Here is a 27,733-nt window from a genome sequence, read left to right as displayed (position 1 = left end):
GGATGGCTGTCAACTCCCATTAGGTTGTGTAGCAAATTATAGATATTACAAGATATTTAAACATATTAAAAATAGCTCTCGTAATCGGGGACACCCCCGGAAAGCTTCCGGAAATATTGAATTGGTTGTTTGAGGTAATTGATACTGATATAAGTAATTGGTGTTGTTTAAACCATACTATTTACTAAGACGTTCTTGTTTAAGTTTTTAACACATTTTCTAACTTTCATTCTCTGTGTGGTTTCAGGAGACACAGAGAGGGAAGTCGGGAATGTGCAGTGTCTTTTAATTTATGACGGTCAATCTCATGGTAGAAAGGGGGAGTGAAGTCTCTCCGATAAGTTATGACGTCCGAAGGAGACACCAAAATCTGTCTTTTGTTACTTTTATGTAGTTCTTGTCATTTTGGGTTGCTCCATGGAATGTTAATGGATCTTTGTTTGTCCAAGATAGAGACCGTGTCAGTCTCTATATCAAACCTGGTCCAATTTACTCATCTCAGGGTCAAAGGTGACTCTGACCAGATGATGTTCTGAGCCGTACTGATGCTGTGTCCGCTACAGTTGTTACCAAGCAGCACGATAGAACATAAACAAATAGCGTCCACTTGATTTTCTATTGTCAAGTTGAAGACATTTTGCCATTGTTATTGGTTACAACTGAGTCTTGAACTTTACAGTATGACTGTTGTCAATTATCATCCAAACTGATTTTTTAAAAAGTCTTTTAATTCAGTCATGAAGGACTAAGGTTTTCATTTAATGGTGAACCAATCCTTTTAAACGACACATCTCTTTCGCTTTCTGTGCAGGTGATGGGCTTCAAAGACAGAAATTGGTTTATCTTCCAAAGTTGGCACGATGTCTGACAATCACTGAACGTGACAGCAGTTTCCTGTGGTTTGAACATGATGCCTGTGGGCTTTTACAAGACAAATTAACCAACAGACTTTCTCGCATACTTTGATACCTGACCGCCCACACACCCCAACACGTTTTAACTGCCATTTCTCCTTTAATGAAAACCCTTTCGACTGTGTCTGTAGTCTGTAACTTTTTTATTTGCAGTAAGATTCAAACATATGTCATAAAAACATTGGATTATTAACTGACTTAGAAAAATAAACAAAAGCATATTCAAAGCAGACCAAACTTGCTTTTAGGCTTTTAACATAGTATTAAAGAACATAGGCAGGTGGCAGAAGTAAGTAAGCATAAGTTTTATTTTAAATTTAAATGTTTTCCCCAATTTTAAATAATGCATAAAATTGATTTTTTTCTCACATGTAAAACATTCAAACACGTTTTTTACATATACATTTTTTTAACTAATTGATTTTCTTAATGTTTGCGTAATAATGAAGAGAAGAAAGGGCAATATTCTTGGCCTCCTGAATCGCTGTTCTGAATTATGCAGTGTCCCCAAATCCCTGCATCACTTTCTTCATCCAAGGTAGAAAGGCCTGGATTTTAGTGGAACCATGGGGCAATTTGGGATTACTGCATTCCCTGGTCATAGTTGTTATCCCCTGAAGCTTGGTGTTACAGATAAGTGGTCCACCAGAATCACCCTATACGAAAAATAGAACAGAAACACATGGTAGTCCATGAAAAGATTACATCAGTTTTTCATGAATAAAGGAAATAAGTTTGTATATTTAATACTAGTTGTGGTTTATTTGTTGGTCTGTTTGATCACCTGACAAAACCCTCCCTTCTTTTTGGTAAATGCGGTGCATATCATGTGATCAGCATTGAAGTATTCTCCATATATTTTTGTGCACTCATTGCTGGATTGCGTCTTCTCCGTGGCCTCCCTCAGTATGTGTGTTGGAAGTTTCTTTTTTCCTTTTTGGCCCCAGCCAGCAACAGCACACTGGATGTTGTCAGGAATTTTCTCGTCTTTCTTAGGTAGTCCAATAGTCTTCACATACTTATTAAGCGTGGCTTTCTTTTCTAACTGTGAAAGAAAACCAAGTTATAGCATCATTTGTTATTTTGCACTGTGTGGCACAACACAGTAAACATACCTATTAGAAACTTCAGTTTGTGTTCGTCTTTTTAAGGCTTTCTTGAGATTTTAGCTATAACATCAAGTTCCCATATCCTCATCTATTTCATTACAAATGTGTAAAATTACTGCAGTGTTAAATCAGAAAAAAGACACAAACAAACAGAATTGAAATGATGGCATTAACTGCAGCTAAATATTATACAAAATACTTTCCAGGTTTCAGTTTTTAAACACAAGTGCAGCTTTGATATGAACATTTACAGAATTTTAATTTACCTTAAGTAGCATGATGTCATTATCAAATTCTCCAGTGAATTTCGGATGTGGATGGTACTCCACTTCAATCCTTTGCTGACTTTTCTCTTTCTTGGATATGTCGTGTGCTCCAAGTACCACTGTCATTTGCTCATCCCTGACAACCATGGGACAAAAAATATGTAATTATTAACCTATACTTAACACTAATAACTTTGTAAAGTACAAACATTACAAGTTTAAAGCAATAATTACTGGAAAAGCTAAAAAGCGTCAATAGAAATGTTAATGCAGTGGCAAACAATAGTTTTAAGAAAATGATTTAGGGGTGAAGTATTTCATTTTATTTCATTCTTTACCCTAAGGCAGATACTACATGTCATATAATATATTATGATGTATCATTAATATGTCACAAATCATTTAAAATCTATTAGATATAATAAACACAGGCTTATTGAGAATCATTTAATCCTTATGCTACTCGTGGCACCAAGGATTTCATGCCACACAATTCATTTCACTTTATGCTGCTGCACTGATGTAAAATAAACTCACAGTTTGCAGTGTGCTGCAGTTAGGACGAAGTCCTCCCGAATAAGTATCCCACCACATTTATGGCTTCCATCAACCTGCAGTGATGCCATGTAGGGTCTGGAATGAGGTTTTACTTTCTTACCATCCACAATGCCACTCTCCATAGCCCCTGACATGAGGAAACAGGGTAAAATAAATATACTGATTACAACATCCAAAGTCCTCAGCAGCCACATTATTACAGATTGAGACTAGAGACAAAACAATTATTTGAAAGGAATTGTATTTGATCTTACCAGAAATGGAGAGCAGCTGAAAGACAAATATAATGCAATACCCATGCATCATGGTTGCTGTACAGGAATACAAGTTGAACAGTCTGGCTTTGCTGCCACCACCACCTTTTGTAGTCAAGCTGACAACTTGCAGAATGGAAACTTTGGGGGCAGGTGTCAAAATCATTCTTGCACAGTGGAGCTGAGATCACACCTTTTTCACTGCAGCATGAGTGAGACCCATCAGATCTGAGATGATCAAGTTATGTCTGTTGACCTCATTTGTGCTGGATTATGGATTTATGTTGTAGTGAAAAAAGGGGAAAAGGGGAGGCCATAAACTGCTTCTACGGTTCAACCTCTGTTTAGTGTCACTGGTGAAGTCTGCTTGGATTAAAACCATTTAATTTATTAAATCCTTCTCGTTTTAATTAATTCAAAAAAAGTGTGGTGAGAGATTCATGGCCATATGAAAACTGTGTATTAACACTGCATTAATCACAATACAAAAAAAGGTATTCACACCTCACATACTGAACTACACACACAAATAAGGCTGTAATTTCTTTGATTTTTTTTTCAGAATTCAGGATTGCCAGCATTAATTGCATTGCTTTTCAACAGATAGCCCAAGTTAGAATTTTATACTGCAATATTTTAATTCAATCTTAAAACCAAGCATGCAACATGACGGAGCCTAATAAGCCCAGGCACTTGTTTACTGGAGGTCTACGCAGGCCTACATTGTACAATGTAGACCTGCATTTGGATGAATGATGTCTGATTGAGACTTCACCCAAGTGTCTTTCAATTTAAAAAAAGATGAGTTGAAATCAGTTAAAATATGTAATAAGAAAAGAGTGGCAATGTTTTCACAAGAATGATAATAAGCCTCAAACAGCATATTGTATTCTTTCTACTGTACACTAGATGGAGCTATAGATGTTTCAAGGTGTATAAGAAACATTTGTGAGAGATGAGGATCAGCCCAGTACTCATATATTATATGAAAACATCTGGCAAAATGTTAGTATTTATGAGAATGGCTGTCATCTTTTTGATGACCGATCAAAAAAATGCTGTCCACTTGGCCTTTCATTGTCAAGTTGAAAAATGCTGCCGTTGTCAAGATAATAGTCAGAAATAGAGAAAGTAAAAGGAAGGTTACTGAATTGAGGGGTATTAAAAGCATCATTTCCAATTTTACTATGAGCCTGATTTCCAATCTCGAAAAGACCAGCAGCAGATGACCGAAGGGTAAGTGGAGGGCAGTAACATGTCGAGCTTCACAGAAGAAAGGTTACACAGAAAATGTTAAGGTTAACTTTGCATTTCCTGCCTTTATTTCCATTATAAGAAATAAGAATGATGAATCACAATGCTTTTTTGACAATATTGGGGAAAGGACTTTTCATCCCAAAGTAACAAATCAGTCACAAAGGACTATTTTTTTCATTTTTTGGTGAACTATTCCTTTAAAACAACATACCTCTTTCACTTTCTCTGCAGAACAAGGGTTTCACAGAAAACAGTCCAACTTCAAAAGTTTGCACTATGACTGACAAACGTCAAGCACAGCAGCAGTTTCCTGTGGTTTGACCATGATGCCTGTGGGCTTTTACAACACAATTTAACTAACAGACTTACTCACATATGTAGATATGCTGACTGCCCACACAACCCACCATGTTTTCACTGGTATTTTCCTTAATGAAAACCCCTCTGAATGTGTCTGTATGGTCTAACTTTTATATTTCCTGTAAGATTCAAACGCGTTTCACAAAAACATTGGATTGTCAACTGGTTTAGAAAAATAAACAGAAGTGTATGCATAGATGACCAAACTTACACAAGAATTTGCATAAGGGAACAATTCCAAAATTTAAAGATAGGTTTTTAACATAGTGTTAAAGAATATCTGCAAATGGATGTACAGTATAAATGTTGTGATAAAATACTCATCCCCCAGATTTTAAATTACATGTTCAATTGTATTTTTATTTCTCAAATTTAAAACTTCATGGTTTGTTTTTCAAAAAGTAATTGATTTTCTTAATGTTTGCTTACATTATTCAATAAGAGAGAAAAGGGGCAGTAGTCTTAGCCTCTGAATAGCAGCTCTGGCTCATTCAGAATCCCCCAATCCCTGCATCACTTTCTTAATCCACGGTAGAAAGGCGTGGACTTTCGTGAAGACATGAGGATACTTGGGATTATTACAATCATCTCTGAAGGTGAAAGCTGTTATTCCGTGTGGCTTGGTATTGCAGATAAGTGGTCCACCAGAATCACCCTGTAGGAAAAAGACAACAGAAATATTTGATTTAGTAATTGGAAAAGATTACATCCGTTTTTCATGAATAAAGGAAACTAATTTGCATAATGTTCTGTTAGCAGCATTATTGGTGTATTTTGTTGTCTTTAATAGTTGGTAGTTTGTTTGTTGGTCTGTTTAATCACCTGGCAAACCCCTCCCTTCTTTTTGGTAAATGTGGTGCATATCATGTGATCAGCACTGAAGTATTCTCTCCATATATTTTTGCACTCAAAGCTGAATTGCAACTTCTCCGTGGCCTCCCTCAGAACAGGTGATCGATGTCTTGTGTCTCCAGTTAGGCCCCAGCCTGCAACAGCACACTGGATGTTGGCTGGAATTTTCCCATCTTTCTTAGGTAGTCCAATGGGCTTCACATACTTATTAAGTGTGGCATTCTTTTTTAACTGTGAAAGAAAACAGTCAGAGCATCATTTGTTATTTTGTACTGTGTGGCACAACACAGTAAACATATCTATTAGAAACTTCAGTGTGTGTTCGTAAGGCTTTATTGAGATTTTAGCTATAATATCGAGTTTCCACATCCTCATCTGCTTCATTGCAAATGTGTGAAATTATGTGTTAAATCAGATAGAAGACACACTGAAAAAATGAAAATGAAAATGAAACTGAAACAACAGCATTAACTGCAGTTAAATACCTTCCATGTTTCAGTTTTTAAACACATAAGTGCAGCTTTGATATGAACTTTTACAGAATTTTAGTTTACCTCAAGTAGCATGATGTCATAATCGTATTGTCCATTGTATTTCGGATGTGGATGGTACTTCACTTGAATCCTTTGCTGACTTTTCTCTTTCTTGGTTATGTCATGTGCTCCAAGTACCACCGTCAATTGCTGAGGTCTGACACCCCTGGGACAAAAATAATGTCAATCATTTATCTGTACTGTTGTTATGGAGATTTCCTTAATAAAGAGTGAGACACAAAATCAAGAGTCCAGTAAATGAATTTAAATCACAAACTAGTATTTTAATATATCTTGTACAAGATGAGTTCAGCACACAGTACACATAAGGTATTGTACAGAGAACTGCCTGTATAAAGAAACAGAACCAAAGTTATAATCTCTTTCGGCTCATCCCACACTTCTCTGAGAATCAGCCCATTCTTCTAAGACATAACAAGGCCTCACAGGTGGTGTCTTATCAGTGCCTTAGTGGGAGCCCAGTCCACAGCCCTTTCACACACACTATGCGAGAGATACACTAGGACATGCTAACAAGGCCTAACACAGGTTAACAGAATACTAAAATGCATATGTATATAATGAAAAGTATTTCTCCACTACACTGTACACATATACTTAGCACTTAAGACGTAAGGAACTTACAGACATCAAAACTTTGAAGCAAAATTAGTATACAAAAAGTGTCAATCAAAAAACCTCAGGCTAGGGCAGATACTGCTTGTCTTATCATATATCATGATGCTTCATATGTAACAAATCATTTAACATATATTAGAAATAATAAACACAGGCATATTGAGAATCATTTAATCCTTGTGCTGCTCGTAGCACCAAAGATTGAATGCCACAAAATTCATTTTACTTTATGCTGCTGCAGTGATATAAAATAAACTCACGGTTTACAGTGTGCTGCAGTTAGGACGAAGTCCTCCCGAATAAGTATCCCACCACATGTATGGTTTCCACCGACCTGCAGTGATGCCATGTAGGGTCTAGAATGAGGCTTTGCAACCCTACCACCCACGATGCCGCTCTCCATAGCCGCTAAGATGAGGAGACAGGGTAAAACAAATACACTGATTGAAACATACAAAATTCTTCAGCAGCCACATTTTTACAAATAGATACTAGAGACAAAATATGCTTTTATCCAAACTAATAATTATCCATTATTAAGGCTTATTTAAAAGTTAGAGTCATTTTTCAATCATTTTAAAAGAAATTTCACCTGATCTTACCAGAAATGGAGAGCAGATGAAAGACAAATACAAGGGAACATGCATGCATCATGGCTGCTGTACAGGAATAAAAGTTGAACAGTCTGTCTGGCTTTGCTGCCCCCACCACCTTTTGTAGTCAACCTTCCAACTTGCACAACGGAAACTTTGTGGTCAAACATCAAATCATTCTTGCACAGTGGAACTGAGATCACACCTTTTTTCACTGCAGCATGGGCAAGACCCTTCAGATCTGGGATAATCAAGTTATGTCTGTTAACCTCTTACTCGTGTTGGCATCCATCTCATTGTCGTAGTTACTCACTACTCACAGAGTGTAAATCTCTTTGTGCTTATATTTGCTGTATTGTGGTTGTATGTTGTAGTGAAAAATATCATGATTAATGAAAGATTTCTAATTAGCAGTTAATCCATCTGCTACTGGCCTGAAAATCAAACAAGTCCCTCAAAATAACCTTTGAGAAATCATATTTCTGTAATAAGCTATGAGTGATCATATTTAGATGATAAGAATCAATATTATTATTGCTATTATTGACTAATTATTTTTATTCATGGTCTGCATTTCCTCTAAAGGAAAAGAGTGGTGGTACGTGGTTAAAGACCATGTAGAAAGTTTGTATTAACATCACATTAACCACAGTGTGAGCAAAGGTTTTCATACTTCACACTACACACACAAATAAGGCCATAATGTGTAATACTCACTGATTATTATGTAGATCTGCACTGGACTTCTCTATCTTGGTGTAATATGCAGGGGGATGATTAGAAGTTCATTCACGCTTTTAATATTAGTTGCTAATTTCCAAGAAAAAAAAATGCTTTCAACAAGTAAGCATTTACTGAAGAAAATGCCAATGGGTGTTTGTGTGACTCATCATACTGTTTTGGACGAATGTGGACGTATGATGTCTGATTGACCCTTAACACAAGTGTCTTTAAAAATATGAAATAAAAAAGAGCAGCATTGTCTTCACAAGACAGATAATAAGCATCATAGAGCATGTTGTATTCATTCTACTGTACACCAGATGGAGCTACAGATGTTTCAGTCTACATGAGATGCATTATTGAGAGATGAAGATCAGCCCAGCCCTCATATATTGTAGCATCTGGTAAAATGTTAGTATTTATGAGGATCGCTGTCACCTCCCTCAATGTTACCTAGTGGGACAAAAAAGGTCAAAATAATGTCCAATTGACTTTTTATTTTCAAGTTGAAGACATTTTGCTGTTGTTATTGCCTACAACTCAGTGTTAGGGAGAATAACTTTATTGTGCAGCTTTTGTCAATTAGGATCTAAGCTCATTAAAAAAAAATCTTACAGATTATAGTAAGAAATAGAGAAAATTCTAGGAAGGTTACTGAATTGTGTGGCGTTGTTTTAAAAAAGCAGCATTGCCACTATTATTATGGGCCTAATGTCCAACCTCTAAAGACCAGCAGCAGATGATCTTAGGGTACGTGGAGGACAGTGACATGTTAAACTTGCTGTACGGTACACTACATCACACTACAGATGGCAGTGACATTCACAATGCTTGTGTTCTCCAGCTGCACATTACTTTGTCATGGAGGAAACTGGTTTCATGTAGGCTTATAAACAGGTTTTGTGATTGTTTAAGTTTTTTAGAGATTCCTAGATGGTTTGATATGCCAAGTATTGGTCTTAATGTTGAGGTTAGTGTTGCATTTCCTGCCTTTATTTCCATTATACGAAATAACACTAATAAATCACAATGCTGTGATGATAATATTGGTGAAAGGGCTTTTCATTTCAAAATAACAATTCAGTCGTGAAGTACAAATGTTTTCATTTTATGGTGAACCATTCCATTAAAACAACACACCTCTTTCACTTTCTCTTCAGATGAAGGGTTTCACAGAAAACAGTCCAACTTCAAAAGCTTGCACTATGTCTGACAAACCATGAGCACAGCAGCAGTTTCCTGTGGTTTGACCATGATGCCTGTGGGCTTTTACAACACAATTTAACTAACAGACTTACTCACATATATAGATACCTGACCCCCCACACAATCCACCACATTTTCACTGGTATTTTTCCTTAATGAAACCCCCTCTGAATGTGTCTGTATGGTCTCACTTTAACACTGCCTGTGGGCTTTTACAACACAATTTAACCAACAGACTTACTCACATATGTAGATACCTGACTTGGGGCTTAAACGATTACACAAAAAATGATCGAGGCAATTTTTCATGAATCGAAGCTTAGTTTTATTCATTTCACTTGCATTATGCTCTGCTTGTGTTTTACGCGGATGGTTGACGCACATCGCGTCACTCGCTATGTTGCGGAGCAGTTTACTAGAGAAAACTACAAAGTGTGTGCCGCATGTAGTCGGGGACGACACGGCGCGCTCGCGCACGCACGCACGCACACACACACACACACACATACAAAACGATCGGTTTTCTATCGCTTATTTGCCCGTCACGTCTCCTTTTTCTAACGTCACCGTGTGGATCATTAAGCTTGTTGTAGTTAGTGAACTATCAGCTTCTACCTGCTGAGATCTCACAGTCAGCAGTAGGAGACGAGGAGAGGAGCAGGTGGAGGTTGATCTCAGATGTCTACACTGAAAGTCTGAGGCAGGAGGACTGATGAAATCTAGTGCACTTAATTTGTAAGGTAGTCTCATAAGGCAAAAGTTAAAATCGGTCACACTAAAAGTAAGTAAGTTCATGTATTTCTTTCAGAAGGCACTGAAGTTAAATGCACTAAATGCAATAAATAGGTTTAGTTTTGATGTAAAAATGGAATGTTCAGACCAAATAGCCTTTGTCTAAGTTATACATCTTAAATATGTCCTGTTTCAAAGTCATTTGACTTTACTGTATTATTATTTTAATTTATTTGTTTCAGAAGGCACTGAAGTTAAATGCACTAAATGCAATAAATGGGTTTTTATTTTAAAAAGGAATGTCCAGGAGTAAAACCCAATTGATTGTTCATTTTCAGTGACAGAGCTATTTAATTAGGCAAAAGAATTTATTTGATAACTCGATTAATCGATGTAATAATCGATTACAAAAATAATGGATAGCTGCAGCCCTAACCTGACCCCACACACAACCCACCGCATTTTTGCTGGTATTTTTCCTTAATAAAAAAACCCTCTGAACGTGTCTGTATGGTCTAACTTTAATATTAACTCTAAGATTCAAACGTGTGTCAAAAAAACATTGGATTATCAATTAGTTTAGAAAAATTAGCAAATGTATATGCACAAATGGCAAAACTTACATGGTGTTAAAGATCATAGGCAGATGAACGTATGGTGTAAAATTTGTGATAAAATATTGATCCCCACATTTTAAAATAATGCATTCAATCATATTTTTATTTCTTACATGTAAAACAATCACACATATAAGCTTTATACATGTTTTAAACAGATTGATTTCCTTAATATTTGCTTATATTATTCAATAATAAAGAGAAAAAAGGGCAGTATTCTTGGCCTCTGATTAGCAGCTCTGGCTCATTCAGCATCCCCCAATCCCTGCATCACTTTCTTAATCCACGGTAGAAAAGTGTGGACTTTAGTGAAGACATGGGGATACCTGGGATCATTACAATCATCTGTGAAGGTGAAAGCTGTTATCCCCTGAGGTTTGGTGTTGCAGATAAGTGGTCCACCCGAATCACCCTGAAGAAAAAGACAACAGAAATACATGATTTAGTAGTCCATGAAAAGATTACATCAGTTTTTCATGAATAAAGGAAACAAGTTTGTAATATGATTTCCTGTTAGCAGCATTAAGGTGTATTTTGTTATATTTAATAGTTAGAGGTTTATTTGTTAGTCTGTTTGATCACCTGACAAATCCCTCCCTTCTTTTTGGTAAATGTGGTGCATATCATGTGATCAGCATTGAAGTATTCTCCCCATATATTTTTGCACTCAAAGCTGGATTGCATCATCTCCGTGGCCTCCCTCAGAACAGGTGATCGATGTCTTGTGTCTCCAGTTAGGCCCCAGCCTGCAACAGCACACTGGATGTTGGCTGGAATTTTCCCATCTTTCTTAGGTAGTCCAATGGGCTTCACGTACTTATTAAGTGTGGCATTCTTTTCTAACTGTGAAATAAAACAGAGTCAGAGCTTCATTTGTTATTTTGTACTGTGTGGCACAACACAGTAAACATATATATTAGAAACTTCAGTTTGTGTTCGTCCTTTTAAAACGTCATTGAGATTTTAGTTATAACATTGAGTTCCCACATCCTCATCTGCTTCATTGCAAATATGTGAAATTAGTGCAGATTTAGTTGAAGTGAAATGAAATTAAATGAAATTGAAATGATGGCATTAACTGCAGCTAAATATTATACAAAATACTTTCCAGGTTTAAGTTTTTACACACATAATTGCAGCTTTAATATGAATTTATGCAGCATTTTATTTTACCTCAAGTAGCATGATGTCATTATCATATTTTCCATTGAATGTTGGATGTGGATGGTACTTTAGTACTTTAATCCTTTGCTGACTTTTCTCTTCCTTGATTATGTTGTGTGCTCCAAGTACCACTGTCATTTGCTCATCCCTGAAAACCATGAGAAAGAAATGATGTAAATCATTTATCTGTACTGTACACATATACTTAACACTTAAGACATTTTAAGGAACTTACAGACATCAACATCTTGAAGCAATAATTAGTATACAAAAAGTGTCAATCAAAATTGTTTGTTGCATTAATGCAGTGGTAAAAATAGTTTTGATTGAATGATTGAAGTATTTCATTGTGTCATCCTTAACCTCAGGCTAGGGCAGATACTGTATGTCATATCATATATCATGATGTGTCAATAATATGTCACAAATGATTTAAAATCTGTTAGAAATAATAAATACAGACCAATTGAGAATAAGTTCATCTGTGTTCTGCTTGTTGCACCAAAGATTGCATGCCACAAAATTAATTTCACTGCATTGATGTAAAATAAACTCACTTTTTGCAGTGTGCTGCAGTTAGGACGAAGTCCTCCCGAATAAGTATCCCACCACATGTATGGCTTCCATGGACCTGCAGTGATGCCATGTAGGGTCTGGAATGAGGCTTTGCGACCCTACCACCCACGATGCTGCTCTCCATAGCCGCTGACATGAGGAGACAGGGTAAAGTAAATACACTGATTGAAACATACAAAATCCTCAGCATTTCATCTGATCTTACCAGAAATGGAGAGCAGCTGAAAGACAAATACAAGGCAACATGCATGCATCATGGTTGTTGTACAGGAATAAAAGTTGAACAGTCTGTCTGGCTTTGCTGCCCCCACCACCTTTTGTAGTCAACCTGACAACTCACACAACCGAAACTTTGTGGTCAAACATCAACATTACTCTTGCAGCACAGTGGAACTGAAATCACACCTTTTTCACTGCAGCATGACCGAGACCCTTCAGATCTGGGATGATCAAGTTATGTCTGTTAACCTCTTACTTGTGTTGGCATCCATCTCATTGTTGTAGTTCTTCACTACTCACAGAGTGTAAATCTCTTTGTGCTTATATTTGCTGTATTGTGGTTTTATGTTGTAGTGAAAAACATCATGAGGAATGAAATATTTCTGATCAGAAGTTCAGCCATCTGCAACTAACCTGAAAATCAGACAAGTCCCTCAAAATAACCTTTGAGAAATCATATTTTTGTAATAAGCTATGAGTGATCATATTTAGATAATAATAATAATTATAGATGCTTGACTCATTCTTTTAATTCATGGTCTGCATTTCCTCTAAAGGAAAAAAGTGGTGGTAAGTGGTTAATGACCATGTGGAAACTGTATCAACATCACATTAACCACAGTGTGAGCAAAGGTTTTCATACTTCACACTACACACACAAATAAGGCTGTAATGTGTAATACTGAGTAATACTGAGTGTTTGTATAACTCATCATACTGTTTTGGACAAATTTGGGCGTATCATGTCTGATTGACGCTTCACACCATCACCTTTTGTAGTCAACCTTCCAATTTGCACAACGGAAACTTTGTGAGCAAGCGTCTAAATCATTCTTGCACAGTGGAACTAAGATCACACCTTTTTCTCTGCAGCATGAGCGAGACCCTTCAGATCGGGGATAATCAAGTTATGTCTGTTGACCTCATTTGTGGTGGCATCCATTTCATTGTTGTAGTTGTTCCTCACTGGAACTGAGTCACTGAGTGTAAATCTCTTTATGCTTATATTTGCTGTATTATGTATCTATGTTGTAGTGAAAAGTATCATGAGTAATGAAAGATGTCTAATTAGCAGTTAATCTATCTGATAATGGCCTGAAAATCAGACAAGTCCCTAAAAATAACACAAATAAGGCTGTAATGTGTAATAGTCACCGAGTACAATGTAGATATGCACTCAACTTCTCTATCTTGGTGTAATATGCAGAGGGATGATTAGAAGTTCATTCAAGCTTTTAATATTAGTTGCTAATTTCTGAAAAATAATATGCCTTCAACAACCAGCATGTAAGCATTTACTAAAGAAAATGCCAATGGGTGTTTGTATGACTCATCATGCTGTATTAGACGAATTTGGGCGTATGATGTCTGATTGACCCTTCACACAAGTGTCTTTCGATTTAAAAAAAAAAGATAAGCATCAAAGAGCATGTTGTATTTTTTATACTGTACACCAGATGGAGCTACAGATGTTTCAGTCTGCATGAGATGCATTTGTGAGTGATGACGATCAGCCCAGTATTCATATATTCTAGCATCTGACAAAATGTCAGTATTTATAAGGATGGCTGTCAACCCCCAGTGGGAGGACAAATCAAAACAAATACTTTCCACATGACCGTTTTTTGTCAAGTTGAAAACATTTTGTTGTTATTGCCTTCAACTCAGTATTAGGGAGATTAACTTTACTGCACAGCTTTTGTCAATTATGATAAACTTTTTTTTAAAGAAAAAAAAGAAGATCATCCAGATTATAGTCAGAAATGGAGAACATTTGAGGAAGGTTACTGAATTGTGTGGCATAGTTTAAAAAACGCAGCCTTTTCATTTTCATTATGTGCCTAATTTCCAACTTCTAAAAGACCAGCAGCAGATGACCTCAGGCCACATGGAGGACAGTAACAGCTGTCTATACAGTACACATTACCCCACAGATGGCAGTGACATTCACAACACATGTGTTTTACAGCTGCACATTACTATGCAGCGGAGGAAATTGTGCTCAGAGTGCTGTAGAGTTATGAACAGGTTTTGTGATTGTGGGATTTTCTAGGGATTTCTAGAAGGTTTGATTCGCCAAGTACTGGTCTTAATGGACCAGTATAAAAAGCAATTTTGCACAGATGGTCCAGACAATGTTCTCCCAGTATTCCTTTGAATAGGTGCAGCTAGGGGTTTTGATGGAGGAGGGGCTTTCCATTATAGTGTAACATTAGACCAGGATTGGTTATGTACTATTACAGTTTCTCAGCTGCCATAGAAAGAGCTCAGTGGGGCCATCATGATAAGGCCATGCTGTTTTCATTTCATTCGAGAGTGTTGGTGACAACTTTCTCCAGAAACATGAACGGCTCAGGTGGATTTTGAAATTGAGCCATTGATTTGCTGGGGATAGCAGGCAGGCACCCTCAGCAGTCAGTCTTCAATTCATCAGCTTCTAATCTGTGCAAACAGTACATAGTCTAATACAAATTAATTTTGGTTTCATTATGTGTTGAACTCAGATGAACTCATTCAGTTTCAAATGACGGACACTTAATATGACTATATTATTAAATGTAGCTTAGAGAAATTATTAAATGGAAAATGTAAGATGTACACATGCAGTGCATTTAAGGCAACCCACAGAAGCCTATAAACAGGAAGCTGTGCAGAGTATTAGAAGAGCAACAATGTTTCCACCAGCATTACCCCAACCTTTGCAAGGAAGACAGGCAGGGTAACCAACATAGAACAATCTGCAACTACTGTGGTGTCAGTATACCACAGACTGTGAACAATACAAGTGCTACTATCACTATTATTTCAGTAGTGAGTGAGGAGGGAGCAACATTCAAACTAAGACTATAGAGGCACTTTGCATTGACAATTAGTTTACAGTACTGCAGTAGTTCAAGTTTTACTGTGCATTCACCTCAATGGCAATGGTAACTATGATACTAGACGTAGTACTATTAAAATATCTGGTGTGCAGTTGATCGACATAAATCATAAACAAATATTTAATTTTCAGGCACAATGTCATCAGTACATGACCTACTGTCACACTCTGCTCAGTGACAAAAAAGGGATGGCATATCCTAATGCATAAATGTATTAATAATAATCATGATAAAAACCGTACAAATAATTGCGAGACTACATAGTTATTTGACATTTGTCTGTGCTGGTTAGGCACATAAAAAACTTTAATGCCTTAAATTTGAGAAAGCTATCACAAATAGAGCAGGTCCTAACGTGTCCTTTATTCTGACTTCACCCTCAGGATACATTTCACAATCTATCCCTGACATTTTACACTTTTCACTGTATGAATGTCAAAAGTAGCCCTATTTTTTATTCGATTGAAGAGTTTTGTTGTGTGGTGTATAATGACAAACTCTGGGACACATTTCCTTTCCAGGCATTCATGTGTAAGATTATTCCAATTTAGCTCATATAACTGAGCTGGATGAATTGAAGGTAAATTTCACTGAAGTCAATACAACCCCAGTCAAATTCAAGATAAAATGTATTTTCTTTCCCTGTCTCTGGTAGGTGAGCTTAGCTGCTACAAAGTTGATGGAGCACAGGGAATTGAAGAATTTAAGCTACAGTATATCTACATAGCTTCCATATAAATCAAAGAGATGAAGTCAGAGTGGAGAAAAGTCAAGGCTGTCTCCCATAAATATTCTTGAGGCAATATGATTGGCTGTTAGATGATGTTTCTTCACAGCTTTAACTTTATGGCAAGTGGCCTCAGGATCTGAAATAAAACTGTGACTGAAAGGTCATTGGTTCAAATTCCTGCATCAACAGTTAACAGTCCTTGACTTCCTTAATAACAGCGTTTAAGTGTGCTTTGCTACATTCCTGAAAACTACTGCTGTCTGGCAAAACGTGACAGCAGAGTTGTAGTAATCAGCTTCCAGGTATTACACTTGCTTCACCAGGGATTAATCCCTCAAGATGATGCAACGAAGAAGAAAGATATGTCAGTCAAATGCTGTGGTTGAAACCTGCAATAAATACTTTACGCCACTTGGGGGCAGCAGAAACGCGCTATTAACACAACACTGACATGACCATAATGGTTACCTACAGATCCATCAGGCAGATGACACCAGCGTCTATTTGGAGTTGTGTTTCTGGCCATTTAATGAATGTAAGTACAGTACTGTACTTTTTGCTCATCTTTTGTATCCACTTACTCTTGAGGACTCTCTTGAGTTTCATTATGTTCAACATCTAGTCACTAATTTTTGTCTATCTGCTGTTAAGTGTATGCAGGCGTAGCACAAAACGTATTTGTTTTGTTTTTTAGAGCCTTTCCATTTAAAACATTTGCTTTCAGCAACTGAAAATGACACATTTGAGAGAGATGAGATTGATACTTTATAAAACTCCATATAACAAGAGCTAGAAAAACTGCAGAGTTGGGTGATTATCATACAAGTCCTCTGACCCCAAGCATGATTATGTTATTTGATCTCATAGACACTCAACATTTAGCTTAACCAAATCACACACATTTCAGCTTTTCTATGTGATCTTCTTTTGATAACTATTTTAATAATTTTTCGCTTCACTTTGAAAACTTCTGGATTAGTTCATGCTCTAAAGTTTCGGATGTGTTGTTAGCTCTTGTTAGTAAAATATACTAACATTATAGCACCCTGGTCAGCCGATTTTAAGTAGGTAAGTTTATGATGTAAACGTATCAGTCCAATTGATGTTTAGACTAAAAGCAAAACTCAAATTAATCTTACTTTATCTCTCTTTTATAAGTGAAACATCAACTTTTGGGGCTTCAGTTCAGAAAGCTAATCAGCTGTTCTTTGGAACTTTTTCAAAGAGCTGTGGACCTCCAATATGGCTGCTAAAGGGTGTCATATCTCCTGACGTGTTCAGTTACATGAAAAGTCTGTCAGACCATGTGTTAATTTAATAATTAAACAGTTAAAAAGCTAAAAGTGAATTACTCCAACCACTTAATAACCAAAATTATCTCCGTAAACCATTTTCATCAATCAGAGGACTGGATAACAGAAACTTTAAAAAGAGGGACTACCTAAAATGTAATTAGTAGTTTTTACTAGTAGTTTTAAGTACATTTTTGTGACCATTTAGTTAAAAAAACAAATTTTATTAGCATTGAAGATTGCTTTTTCATAGGTCAAACACACAGAGACACATACAGTACTTACACTACATCAATCTCAAAAAGGAATGCAGTGTTTTGACTTCATTATTCACTTCAATACAGAATTTAGAAAACCAAACAAATGTTGCATTTAGAAACTTTACTCTGATTTTTTCTTTGCAGTCCCCTTTCTGCAACACCTGTGAGTGCAGAACAAGCAGCATTTGAGTGTCACCCAGAGAATAGTTAAGATAATTATGATAAGAAAGCCAATGACATCCAGGCAGTGGTACTGAATCCAGTTCAGATCATATGCCGCCACCCTTAGATGTTCAGCTCCTTTGTGTCTCATGACAAACTCGGTCCAGAAAACTGCCAGGTCTAAAGGCTCAACAGGACGGTCCAGGTGTATCTGAGACAACTCCACCATCTTGTCCTTGTAGCTGGGGAGAGACAACATTGTGGTGAAATTTTAAAAAAGAAATAGTAAATGGTATGATCTCCAGTTAATGATAATCAGAAGACCTACAGTATATTCTCACATACATCACATTAATATTTACTGCAATGCTGTTTATAGTATAAATATGTCAAATAAGATGTAAGATGTAAAATTAAAGACAAGGTAGGTAAACTATTCTAGGTAATAATAAAATTGCTTGTCTCTTAACAACAACAGCAGCAACAACAAACATCTACAGTCTAATAACTAATATAAATACCTACACAAATAGTTTATTATTGTAGTTTTTAAAGCCCCTGTGCAACCACACAGGTGTTTTCACTTATTCATGCTACTGGGAATTACATTCAACAGTTCACCAAACCCCAGAATGATGGAGGTGTAATGTTATACAGGTTTTACTGGAGAATAAATAAGTCCTATGATGTTTTGTGTAATCGGATGTGTTTATAGTGGTTCCAAATGGCCACTCTCAAAGGCAGGGGGGAAAAGCTGAATGTCATGTAGAGGGGAAAGACTACATATAATTTAAACACGGGGATATCAGTAAACATTTTGTCTTTTGTCTTTCCTGGAAGGTATTAATAGAGTTTTATTCTGTTGTTCACATTAACAGTGAAAGAAAAAGTTGTTCAACAAGGGAAAAGTTAATAAGAGACAAACTCTCGCTCCCCTTGTTTCCTGTCATGTTTGTGCTTGTCTGTCACTAACTAATAAAGTCATAAGTTGATCCAAAAAATGCATTTAAAAAAAATTGGATTTGCAAATGTTGTGTGAGGAAACAATGTGTTTGGAATGAAACACTCAAAGTAAACATACATTTTGTTTCTGTGCAACACTCCACAAATCATCAACACAACTAACAGGAGAGACAGGAGTCCCTGTACAGTCCAGATAAAAGGTTTAATCAGACAACATAACTGAAAACTCCTATGTGGGTGGACCATGAATGAGCAGTGACAGGGCAGAAAAATAACGGAATATATGCTATATTCCAATATGTAGATAAACATAATTCATCCTCAGAACAAATAACAACAAAAGTCATTATTTATCTTTTTTTTCTTTGTCAGTTCAGGTTTTTCTTCTGCCTGCCTTATTTGCACATTTTCTTTAATAGTGATTTTCTTTTCTTTATTCTGCTGAATTAACATCCAGATGTCTTACCTTTTGTCATGGATTATTTTATTTAAGGCTTCCAACAGGCTTTCAGTTGTGAAATCATATATAGCGAGTTTCACTGCAACACCGCGGGCCACCATGCGATGTACATTGTCTCCCTGGTCCCCAAACAGTGGAAACATCAACATGGGAACAGCATTACAGATACCCTCATAGATACCATGGGTACCTCCATGAGTGATGAAGGCCTTAGCCTTGGGATGGGCTGAGGAGCACAGGAAAAGCCATAAGTATAGGTATTCGTGGTCATTTGGTATAATCCGTTTAATGTGTTTCCAGAAAATGCTTCCAAATGATCATGTTGAAGTTGTGTAAATACATCAACACATCTATTACTATGACCATTTGATTCATTATTAGGGTATGATTTGTGACACAATAGCAGCACACGCTTTTCAACCATAACACACCTAGGAGATCATTCTGAGGCAGCCACTTCATAAGTCTGACGTTCTTGGGTAAGTCATCAGGAACCACTCCAGTGTATCTCCACACAACCTGAAACGTATAATACAAATATACAGACTATTCATGTATGGAATGTTTGACATTTTTACAGCAAGGCAAGGCAGGGGATAAGGTTGTATAATTTAGTCTGACTAGGGTGTTGATTGTGAAAAGAAAAGAGGAAGAAAAGAACAAATGGCACATCTAATAAATGTAATCAGTAGCAAGTTGCAGTGACTGATGTTGGTGATTTGAGTCAATCTGAGTGAAAAGGTTCAAACTGTTAAGGCCATTGTTACCCTTTGTGGAATTTGCCGAAAAGCATCAAAGAACTGTTTAGCCTTCTCCTGAGGCATGTTGGAGATCATTGAGCCCATGGTAAAGACAATAAAGCCGTCGTCTCCTGACCCATCCACAAACTCCTTCAAGTCCTGCAGGGAGGTTAGAGCAAAACTGAATTTTAGAAAAACAAAAAAAAAAGAATATGGAAGTTAAAGTATAAAAACTATATTGAAAACCCGCAGTGATGATCTTTATTGTTAATCTTTATATACAGTATATACTGTGTGTGTATGTGTGTGTGTGTGTGTGTGTGTGTGTGTGTGTGTGTGTGTGTGTGTGTGTGTGTGTGTGTGTGTGTGTGTGTGTGTGTGTGTGTGTGTGTGTAATCTCACAGCAAATACCATATGATATGTTGCAATAATATATTATAAATGTTTTTTCAGGCTTTGGCATTCACAACATTAAAATGTGCAGCAGAGGTGAAATATATCTAAGAGAATCAATTTCTTCAACATTTTATGTAGTATAGATCCACTAGATAAAATGTTATTTGTGCTTTTATCAACAAATCTGGTGCTTTTGTTGAGTATGTGATACCTGCCAACACAAAAGGGCCCCTCACTTCCTCTCTACACAGATCATAGTCCATGAATGTGCTTCATTCATGATTCAGATATCACACTCCAGGATAGCTGACAAAGCCTTTTTTTCACAGTGTTTAATCAATAAATTAATGAATCAATACAATTAACAGTTAAATGAATCATTTCACCCGTTTTTCATTCTTGAGATATCTCCTGACACATTTATCACCGTATTTCAATTCAAAAATGTAAAGGCTTTCTTTCCCCATACAAAATAAAGGAAATACTTGACAAGTCCCCACTGTATTTTAATGTATGGGACATGAAATAATACAAGGAAACAAGGTGCTGGTCTGTACATTCACACAGCTGTTTCCTGTCCCTTTCGCACTTATTATGTGTGTTTCCAAAAACACTTTGATAGTTCCTGACTGCACAAAAAACTAAAGTATTTTTAGATATTTAAGCCATCGAAAAAGACATCCAACTAAGACTGTAAGCTGCATTAGTCTCTTTTATTTTATTATAATTTTAGCGACCTTAGTGTATATCTTGGACATAATATCACCTTATAAAGTTATTTGGCTAACGTTAGCAAACAGCTACCTATTTACAGATCATGTGGACATGGAGCAACATTCATGTGGAGTCAAATCTAAGTTCAATATTTACTTTCCTTTTAGTTTTGGTCTTGTCTAACTGCTGAGGAAAATATTGAGTTATAGATTCTCCAGATAAATAAAAGCTTTACTTTCTGAAGTTGTAATGTCTGAACACTTCTCTGTTTTTCACTGCAGATTTTGTATTTCATTATGTCACGGTTTAAGGGGTTTTACTTTAGCCTGACTCAAAACAAAACTAGAGTATCTGATTTGCTTTAAGTGAATCCAGATGTGATGCATGTTTGTTCACTCTGGCATACATTCTTTACATACTCACCTCTGGCAGAGGAGCTATCTTTGCACAGTTGATACCTCCAATGAAAACCATGTTGGGCATGATAGGCTTGGGCCATTCAAAAACAAAGTCATATCTGAGAAGCCAGATGGCACCACGGCTTAAAAGATCCTTGTAGGTCATGTTATCTCCCAAAAATCGGCTGACCAGGTCGTCGAAGTGGACATATATTATGCGGCACATGTAGGACTCCATAAGATGCATTAACATGTTCTTTACTCTCTGTGGGAAGGTCATGGTGTTTACATTACCAGAGTAAGCCACAGGCACGTAGGAGGGAGGAGAAGGGCACTGTCTAGCCTTTGCATCCAACTCGCATGGAATTCCACGCAGGAAATAAACAGCTGGAATGGAAAAGACATGAGCCAGGATGGTGCCGCAGGGAAGAAAGGGGTCTGTTAGCACAAGATCGAAGCCCTCTCCCTGCATTCGACTCATCAGAGGTTTGTCGTTAAGCAAACTCTCACAACCTGTCACCTGAAGAGAAGTAAAGTTAACCAAACGCTCCATATTGATAAACAAATCTGTGAATTGTGGTGGCTTGATGAACACTCCATCTTTGAGCTCGTCGAATTTTCCGTCCAGCTCAGCTTTGGTAAAGGGCACTGAGTGGATCTCTGTCCTGTAGCTCTCCGAGCCTTGGATCAACAGGCTGCTTTCAGGTACCAGGACCACAGCTTCATGACCCCTGCGGGTGAGCTCCTTCACCAGAATCTTCATGCTAAGCCAGTGGCTCCCGTCCACAGGCATAACCAGCACCTTCCCCCCCTGAACGGGCCCCAGACTGAGGCAGCACAGCCAGGCCATCAGCCCCAGTGTAGGAAACCACACCCCACTGCTCATTGCCTCCTCTCTGGTTTGCAAGCCGACTTGTTGTAAGAAGTAGTTGTGGCTGTTGTTAAGAGGTGGTTTTATGTGTGTGGGTGCGTGCGTGAGTGAGTGAGTAAGTGTGTAAATTCTGTAGGAAGTTCAAGCTCTGTTATCACACAAGCTATTACATAACCACAGGAAGACGGGGAGAGCAAGATTCCCAGTGGAACTTGTGGTAAAGTGTAACAGTCTGACTTAATCGGTTAATCATTGTCTAACATGACTTTGATTATTGTTTTTGTGTATTCATTAACACTTGGCACATTTACAGTTGACATGAATTGCAGTTTGCAATTGACATAAATTAACTTTCACCTTTTATATTGTAAGTTGTGATTCAGTTTTTTCTCATGGTATGTAAAATAGTGCAAAAGTACTATAAATACACTGTTTACACTTTTGTGATACCAATAGTAGTAGTAGTAGTAGTAGTAGTTTTTTAATGAAATGTAGTTTACTTAAGTTCAATATCTGTTTGTAGTCTTATTTGTTTAGTTTTTTTCAACAGTAGGCTAAAGATCAGGGTTAGAGTTGCAACTCATGATGACTCTGCTTCCAGCTTGAACTGTGATTAGTGCAAAGTCGTGTAAAGTCTCTGTTTACTTTGGCTGTTCCTTTCTCTACTCTCCTGGAAACAGAGACACATGCGTGCTTAATGGGCTATTGAAACTGCCCTCTTTTTTTTCACCCTCTCTAGTCACACACACCAGCACGCACACACATACCTACAACCATTGTAAAATGAGACCAGTGGCGTGCAAAGCCTCTTGTAGGAGGAACCTGACACCGTCCTCTTCGGAGGGGGTGATAACATCAAAACAATGTAATTTGTGGAATTTACCCCTGGAAACCTCTTATGAAAGTGACTGTAGGGCTCCTTGCGTGAGTGGAATATGGTCTTAATCAAAAATGTCAAAAGCAAAAATCCATCAAAAAGATCCAAGACACACTGGAGGGTTTGTGCAAAATTAAAATGGCTTTGTATTTAACATGACCAATGTGTTGCAACCCTCTTAGGTCTTCATCAGGATCATTGTTAGCAGTTATTAACACGACAATTGTATAATGAGTTGAGTTTAATGGTTCTCAATCAATATGCAAGGCTACCAGTCAAAAAAAGAGGAAGTGATACATCATCAAAAGAAAGGTTAAGAAAGGACGGGGCAAGAGAAAGATGTGAAGGGGGATGGCGTTGGGAGGGGGCACACTTAAATTATAAAAAGAGGATAGATATAATGTGGTTACTGAGCCAATGTAGACCTAATCATATGTTTCTGTTCATGACTACAACCACATAGTGACTACAAAATCACTGTCACCATCAACAGTTCCATCCAAAAGATCTCATGTTGGAGTAGTCTTTCTGGTGTTCACCCCCTCTAATGTCCTTTTCTACTATTTTAAAAACCATGGCTTTTAGTGTACTAGGGTTTCCACGTCCCAATTGCACATAATGTGAAGCCTTTAGCATAATCAACACTTTTTGTGCTGATGGCATTTCTATGTTCTGCAACTCATTCTTTCTCAGTCATCTTCATGTTTGTCCTATATTGAAAGAACCACAATGGCACTCCTGTCTCTAAACAGGAGATAAACAGATGTGCAGTGTTGCAACTGGCAACATGTCACATTTGACATCTATGAGATGTGCTCCCGTCTTGAAAATGGTTCCATGGAGCATTTGTAGCCATGTTGTTCATTTGGGATGGGGAAGATAGCCCTGTACCACCTAGTCTCTCAGATTCATTGCACGTCTGAATGAGAACTGAGGTGGTTCTGTCGACAGTGGTTGAAGAAATACATCACTCTAAAGAATGCTCTAATTGTGTTTAATGATGTTTCTTATATGAGATGCTTGGTTGCTGTTTTGTGTCACAAAATAATTTGTGAGGACTGGTGTGGTTTCTTTTTGGTTTGGTTGGAGTAACTGTTTTCTATTCAAGGACTTGACTCTTTGAAGTGATTTATCCACTATTTCTTTTGTATCCACATGCAGTCAAGCGTTTTGCCAAGTCTGCCTTGTCATATAACTATGCCTCTTTGTCACATGTCTTAGTCATTGGAACTGGCCAAATGAAATGGTACTGATAAGAGTCTTTGGATGGAAACTGTCAGCCCTTAACATGTTCTTCATGTTGCATAAAGAATATTAGAGTGTCTATGTAGTGTCCAAACCATTTCATTTTGTCCAAGTAGAGCTTAGCTTAGTTCTTTAGATAGTACTGACATGCATTCATTGGAAAAGGATATAAAAAGATGTCGATCACATTTGCTGCAGTGTATCCTCCAGTGGATGTTGCATGTGTGGGGTCTCTGTGTTTGTCCCTTCCCTTGAGTTGTCCCATTCTTCTTCCTTTTCCCCCTCATCATTTTTTGTTTTGGTTGGATCAGGGTTGTTGTTACTGTCTCCAGGGGTTGTTACATGGGATGGATGAGACAGAACAGACCCTTTTGTTCTTATGAGGGGGTTGGGTCCAAGAATACACATTGCTCTCTTTGTAATTATTTTGGGCCGTTTGAAATTTGGCCAGTTTGTCTCTTTACAGTGATTTTTTTATTTTCCATCTCCTCCTTTAGTTTGTTCTCAAATTTGAGGGTTTTGTTCAGAGGGATCGATGGACTCTTAGTGATTCGATTTCCTTTATTTCTGATATTTTGTAGGTCACCTTTCTGTCACTTACCCATTTTCTTTTGAATTTGGTATTGTCAAAGTCTAATGACAGGATTATTCATTCATTACCCTTGGGATTATCTCCTCTCTCCAGTAGTCTTATAATATGATTGTGTGTAAATCCAACTTTTTCTCCTTTTCTTAAAGTTTCCTCAGAATGTGATATAATTCTCTCACATCAATTGTTTGGCCACTGGCTTCTATATCTAACAGTTTCTTGCACTATTATGTTTTTGCCTTGTTCATTAGTAAAGAAAAATGTGTTATTGAAGACCATGTTGAAGATGCCTAAAAAATTACTCCTGCTGAAGGGGAAGACAATGGCAGAGAAGTGCTGTTGGGTCTTTGGATGTTTCAGGTGTACTGTGCATATTTAATCTTGTGATGGGCTTATTGTTAATTTTTAACTGACTGCACTGATAAAGGTGATAAATAACATTTGCCAGAGTACTTACTCAAATAAAAAGATTAGATTTGATGATGATTGATCTTTGTGCAGACTTTGATAGCCTTTGATTAATAAGTACTCTTTGTTGACCAAAGAGTACTTATTAATACAATGGTAAGTGTGTGGACTTACCTGGTACAGCCCTCAGTTGGCTCAGAACATATGTAAACTAAACTAAACTAAACTAAACTAAACTAAACTAAACTAAACTAAACTAAACTAAACTAAACTAAACTAAACTACACTAAACTAAACTAAACTAAATACATCAAGATCAATGCCTCTCAATTCTGCTGGCTACTTCTGGACAAGAGTATTTAAACCCAATAATTAACACAACAATTGTATAATGAGTTGAGTTTAATGGTTCTCAATCAATATGCAAGGCTACCAGTCAAAAAAAGAGGAAGTGACACATCATCAAAAGAAAGGTTAAGAAAGGACTGGGCAAGAGAAAGGGATGTGAAGGGGGATGGCGTGGGGAGGGGGCACACTTACATTTTAAAAAGAGGATAGATATAATGCGGTTACTGCACCAATGTAGACCTAATAAGTTCCATATGTTTCTGTTAATGGCTACAACCACATAGTGACTACAAAATCACTGTCACCATCAACAGTTCCATCCAAAAGATCTCACGTTGGAGTAGTCTCTCTGTTCACCCCCTCTAATGTCCTTTTCTACTATTTTTATTTAAACCCCTCACCAAATTATTACTCTTTCTACCTCCAAATAAATGTATCCTTCACACATCTATGCTGACTAATGTTACCTGAAGTCACATAGTCTGTACACAGGTTACTTGCTATCTATTCTATGAGGAAACCAGTCTGACCATCTGCACAAAGCACAGAATTTCCCCACCTGACCCTGGTTACCATAGGAGACAGCCAGCGATCCTTATCCTATATCCCAGGGTCATGACAGGTCATGATCTACTGCTCAGAAAATGACCAGCGAATGACCTGGGGAATAAAAATATTTCCCACACAGAGAGAAGGGTGTGGCATGCAACAAAAGTCTGTGGCCAGAAACTAATCTGATTATAAGCGGTTCTCCACATTAAAACATTTTTCACTTTGTTTTGTTGACTCTGTGCCTGACTACAGGAGGATATGGAACAGTATTAGAGTCATGAGCCAGTTCAGAGTATGACTTTTTATATTAATGTCCCCTAATCTTCTGGAAGAGTAGTATGACAATGTTCACATCCACTTCTGTTGTGTTATTACCATAGTGGGAGGTGCCAACACTAACCACCATCCAGTCTTGCACGCTACTTCGTGAGAGCAGTGTAAGGAGTCAAGGTTCAGTAACAATGTTGTTGTGCATGCAGAAGTGCTTTGACAGCACTCATAGCCAAAACAGAATCATAAACTTTGGGTTGCATTTACATGTTGAAGCTGTGTAGACAGCTTTGGTTAAAATGTATCTGTTCTCTCTGAGACAGACAATGGAAAAATGCAGCTGAAACACTTCCTGTGTTGACAGCAGGGATATATACAGTTTAAGAATATGCCATGGTCATATTTTTCTGCAATAACAAAGGTTACAATGTGAAACCTCCAAACCACACAAGGCTTTCCTGTTTAGATCAGGCTTTTTTATTGAGAATATGGGATTGTGTGTGTGTGTGTGTGTGTGTGTGTGTGTGTGTGTGTGTGTGTGTGTGTGTGTGTGTGTGTGTGTGTGTGTGTGTGTGTGTGTGTGTGTGTGTGTGTGTGTGTGTGTGTGACCATAAGACAAGGTGCATGGGAAACTGCATGCCATTACAACAGCACAGATCTCATGTAATTAACAGTTTCAGCTCCAGCAGTGTATTGACGTGTAGCTCATAGAGAAGCTGTGTAAATAGTAAATATTATTATTATTAATGAAATTCTAACCTGCTCATGAACACCGCTGATCCATCCCTAACAAGTCTTACAACATACCAACAACCTGATACAATCTACCATTTTGTAAAACAAGAAGACTGACTAATTTGTCTGTTGCAGGCGATATGATGCCTGTCACTAATATCTGCCTCAAAGTAAAAATCATAATTCATTTCATCTCAATAATGCAGGACAATCTGCTTTTAGGGATTTGTCTACTTTTATTTTGCAAGTTGAGCATTTTATTACAAAAT

At 37.3% G+C, this 27,733-nt stretch overlaps 4 protein-coding genes across 4 annotated transcripts; all 4 read right to left on the bottom strand.

Annotated features, from left to right (window-relative positions):
* Nucleotides 1-1,048: 1,048 nt before the first annotated feature.
* Nucleotides 1,049-3,153, bottom strand: LOC133992802 (mast cell protease 1A-like). The gene is made up of 5 exons (XM_062431554.1): nucleotides 3,102-3,153; nucleotides 2,827-2,974; nucleotides 2,290-2,425; nucleotides 1,699-1,959; nucleotides 1,049-1,570 (listed from the first exon to the last, which is right to left on the bottom strand). The coding sequence occupies exons 1-5, from the start codon at nucleotides 3,151-3,153 to the stop codon at nucleotides 1,409-1,411; spliced, it is 759 nt and encodes a 252-aa protein (XP_062287538.1). The 3' UTR covers nucleotides 1,049-1,408.
* Nucleotides 3,154-5,182: 2,029 nt separating this feature from the next.
* Nucleotides 5,183-7,396, bottom strand: LOC133992800 (granzyme B-like). Its single transcript, XM_062431552.1, has 5 exons — nucleotides 7,345-7,396; nucleotides 7,003-7,150; nucleotides 6,125-6,269; nucleotides 5,541-5,801; nucleotides 5,183-5,373 (listed from the first exon to the last, which is right to left on the bottom strand). Exons 1-5 carry the CDS (start codon nucleotides 7,394-7,396, stop codon nucleotides 5,206-5,208), a joined length of 774 nt encoding a protein of 257 aa, XP_062287536.1. The 3' UTR covers nucleotides 5,183-5,205.
* Nucleotides 7,397-10,857: 3,461 nt separating this feature from the next.
* Nucleotides 10,858-12,610, bottom strand: LOC133992629 (granzyme B-like). Its single transcript, XM_062431315.1, has 5 exons — nucleotides 12,559-12,610; nucleotides 12,335-12,482; nucleotides 11,787-11,925; nucleotides 11,196-11,456; nucleotides 10,858-11,025 (listed from the first exon to the last, which is right to left on the bottom strand). The coding sequence occupies exons 1-5, from the start codon at nucleotides 12,608-12,610 to the stop codon at nucleotides 10,858-10,860; spliced, it is 768 nt and encodes a 255-aa protein (XP_062287299.1).
* Nucleotides 12,611-17,679: 5,069 nt separating this feature from the next.
* On the bottom strand, nucleotides 17,680-22,613 carry LOC133992563 (UDP-glucuronosyltransferase-like). The gene is made up of 5 exons (XM_062431227.1): nucleotides 21,595-22,613; nucleotides 20,089-20,220; nucleotides 19,753-19,840; nucleotides 19,328-19,547; nucleotides 17,680-18,140 (listed from the first exon to the last, which is right to left on the bottom strand). Exons 1-5 carry the CDS (start codon nucleotides 22,453-22,455, stop codon nucleotides 17,858-17,860), a joined length of 1,584 nt encoding a protein of 527 aa, XP_062287211.1. The 5' UTR covers nucleotides 22,456-22,613; the 3' UTR covers nucleotides 17,680-17,857.
* Nucleotides 22,614-27,733: the final 5,120 nt, after the last annotated feature.

The sequence above is a fragment of the Scomber scombrus genome, chromosome 13, assembly GCF_963691925.1.
Source record: "Scomber scombrus chromosome 13, fScoSco1.1, whole genome shotgun sequence".
Lineage (NCBI taxonomy): Eukaryota > Metazoa > Chordata > Actinopteri > Scombriformes > Scombridae > Scomber > Scomber scombrus.
Note: the sequence above shows the minus strand (reverse complement) of the source record. Positions and strands in the feature narration are given on the sequence as shown.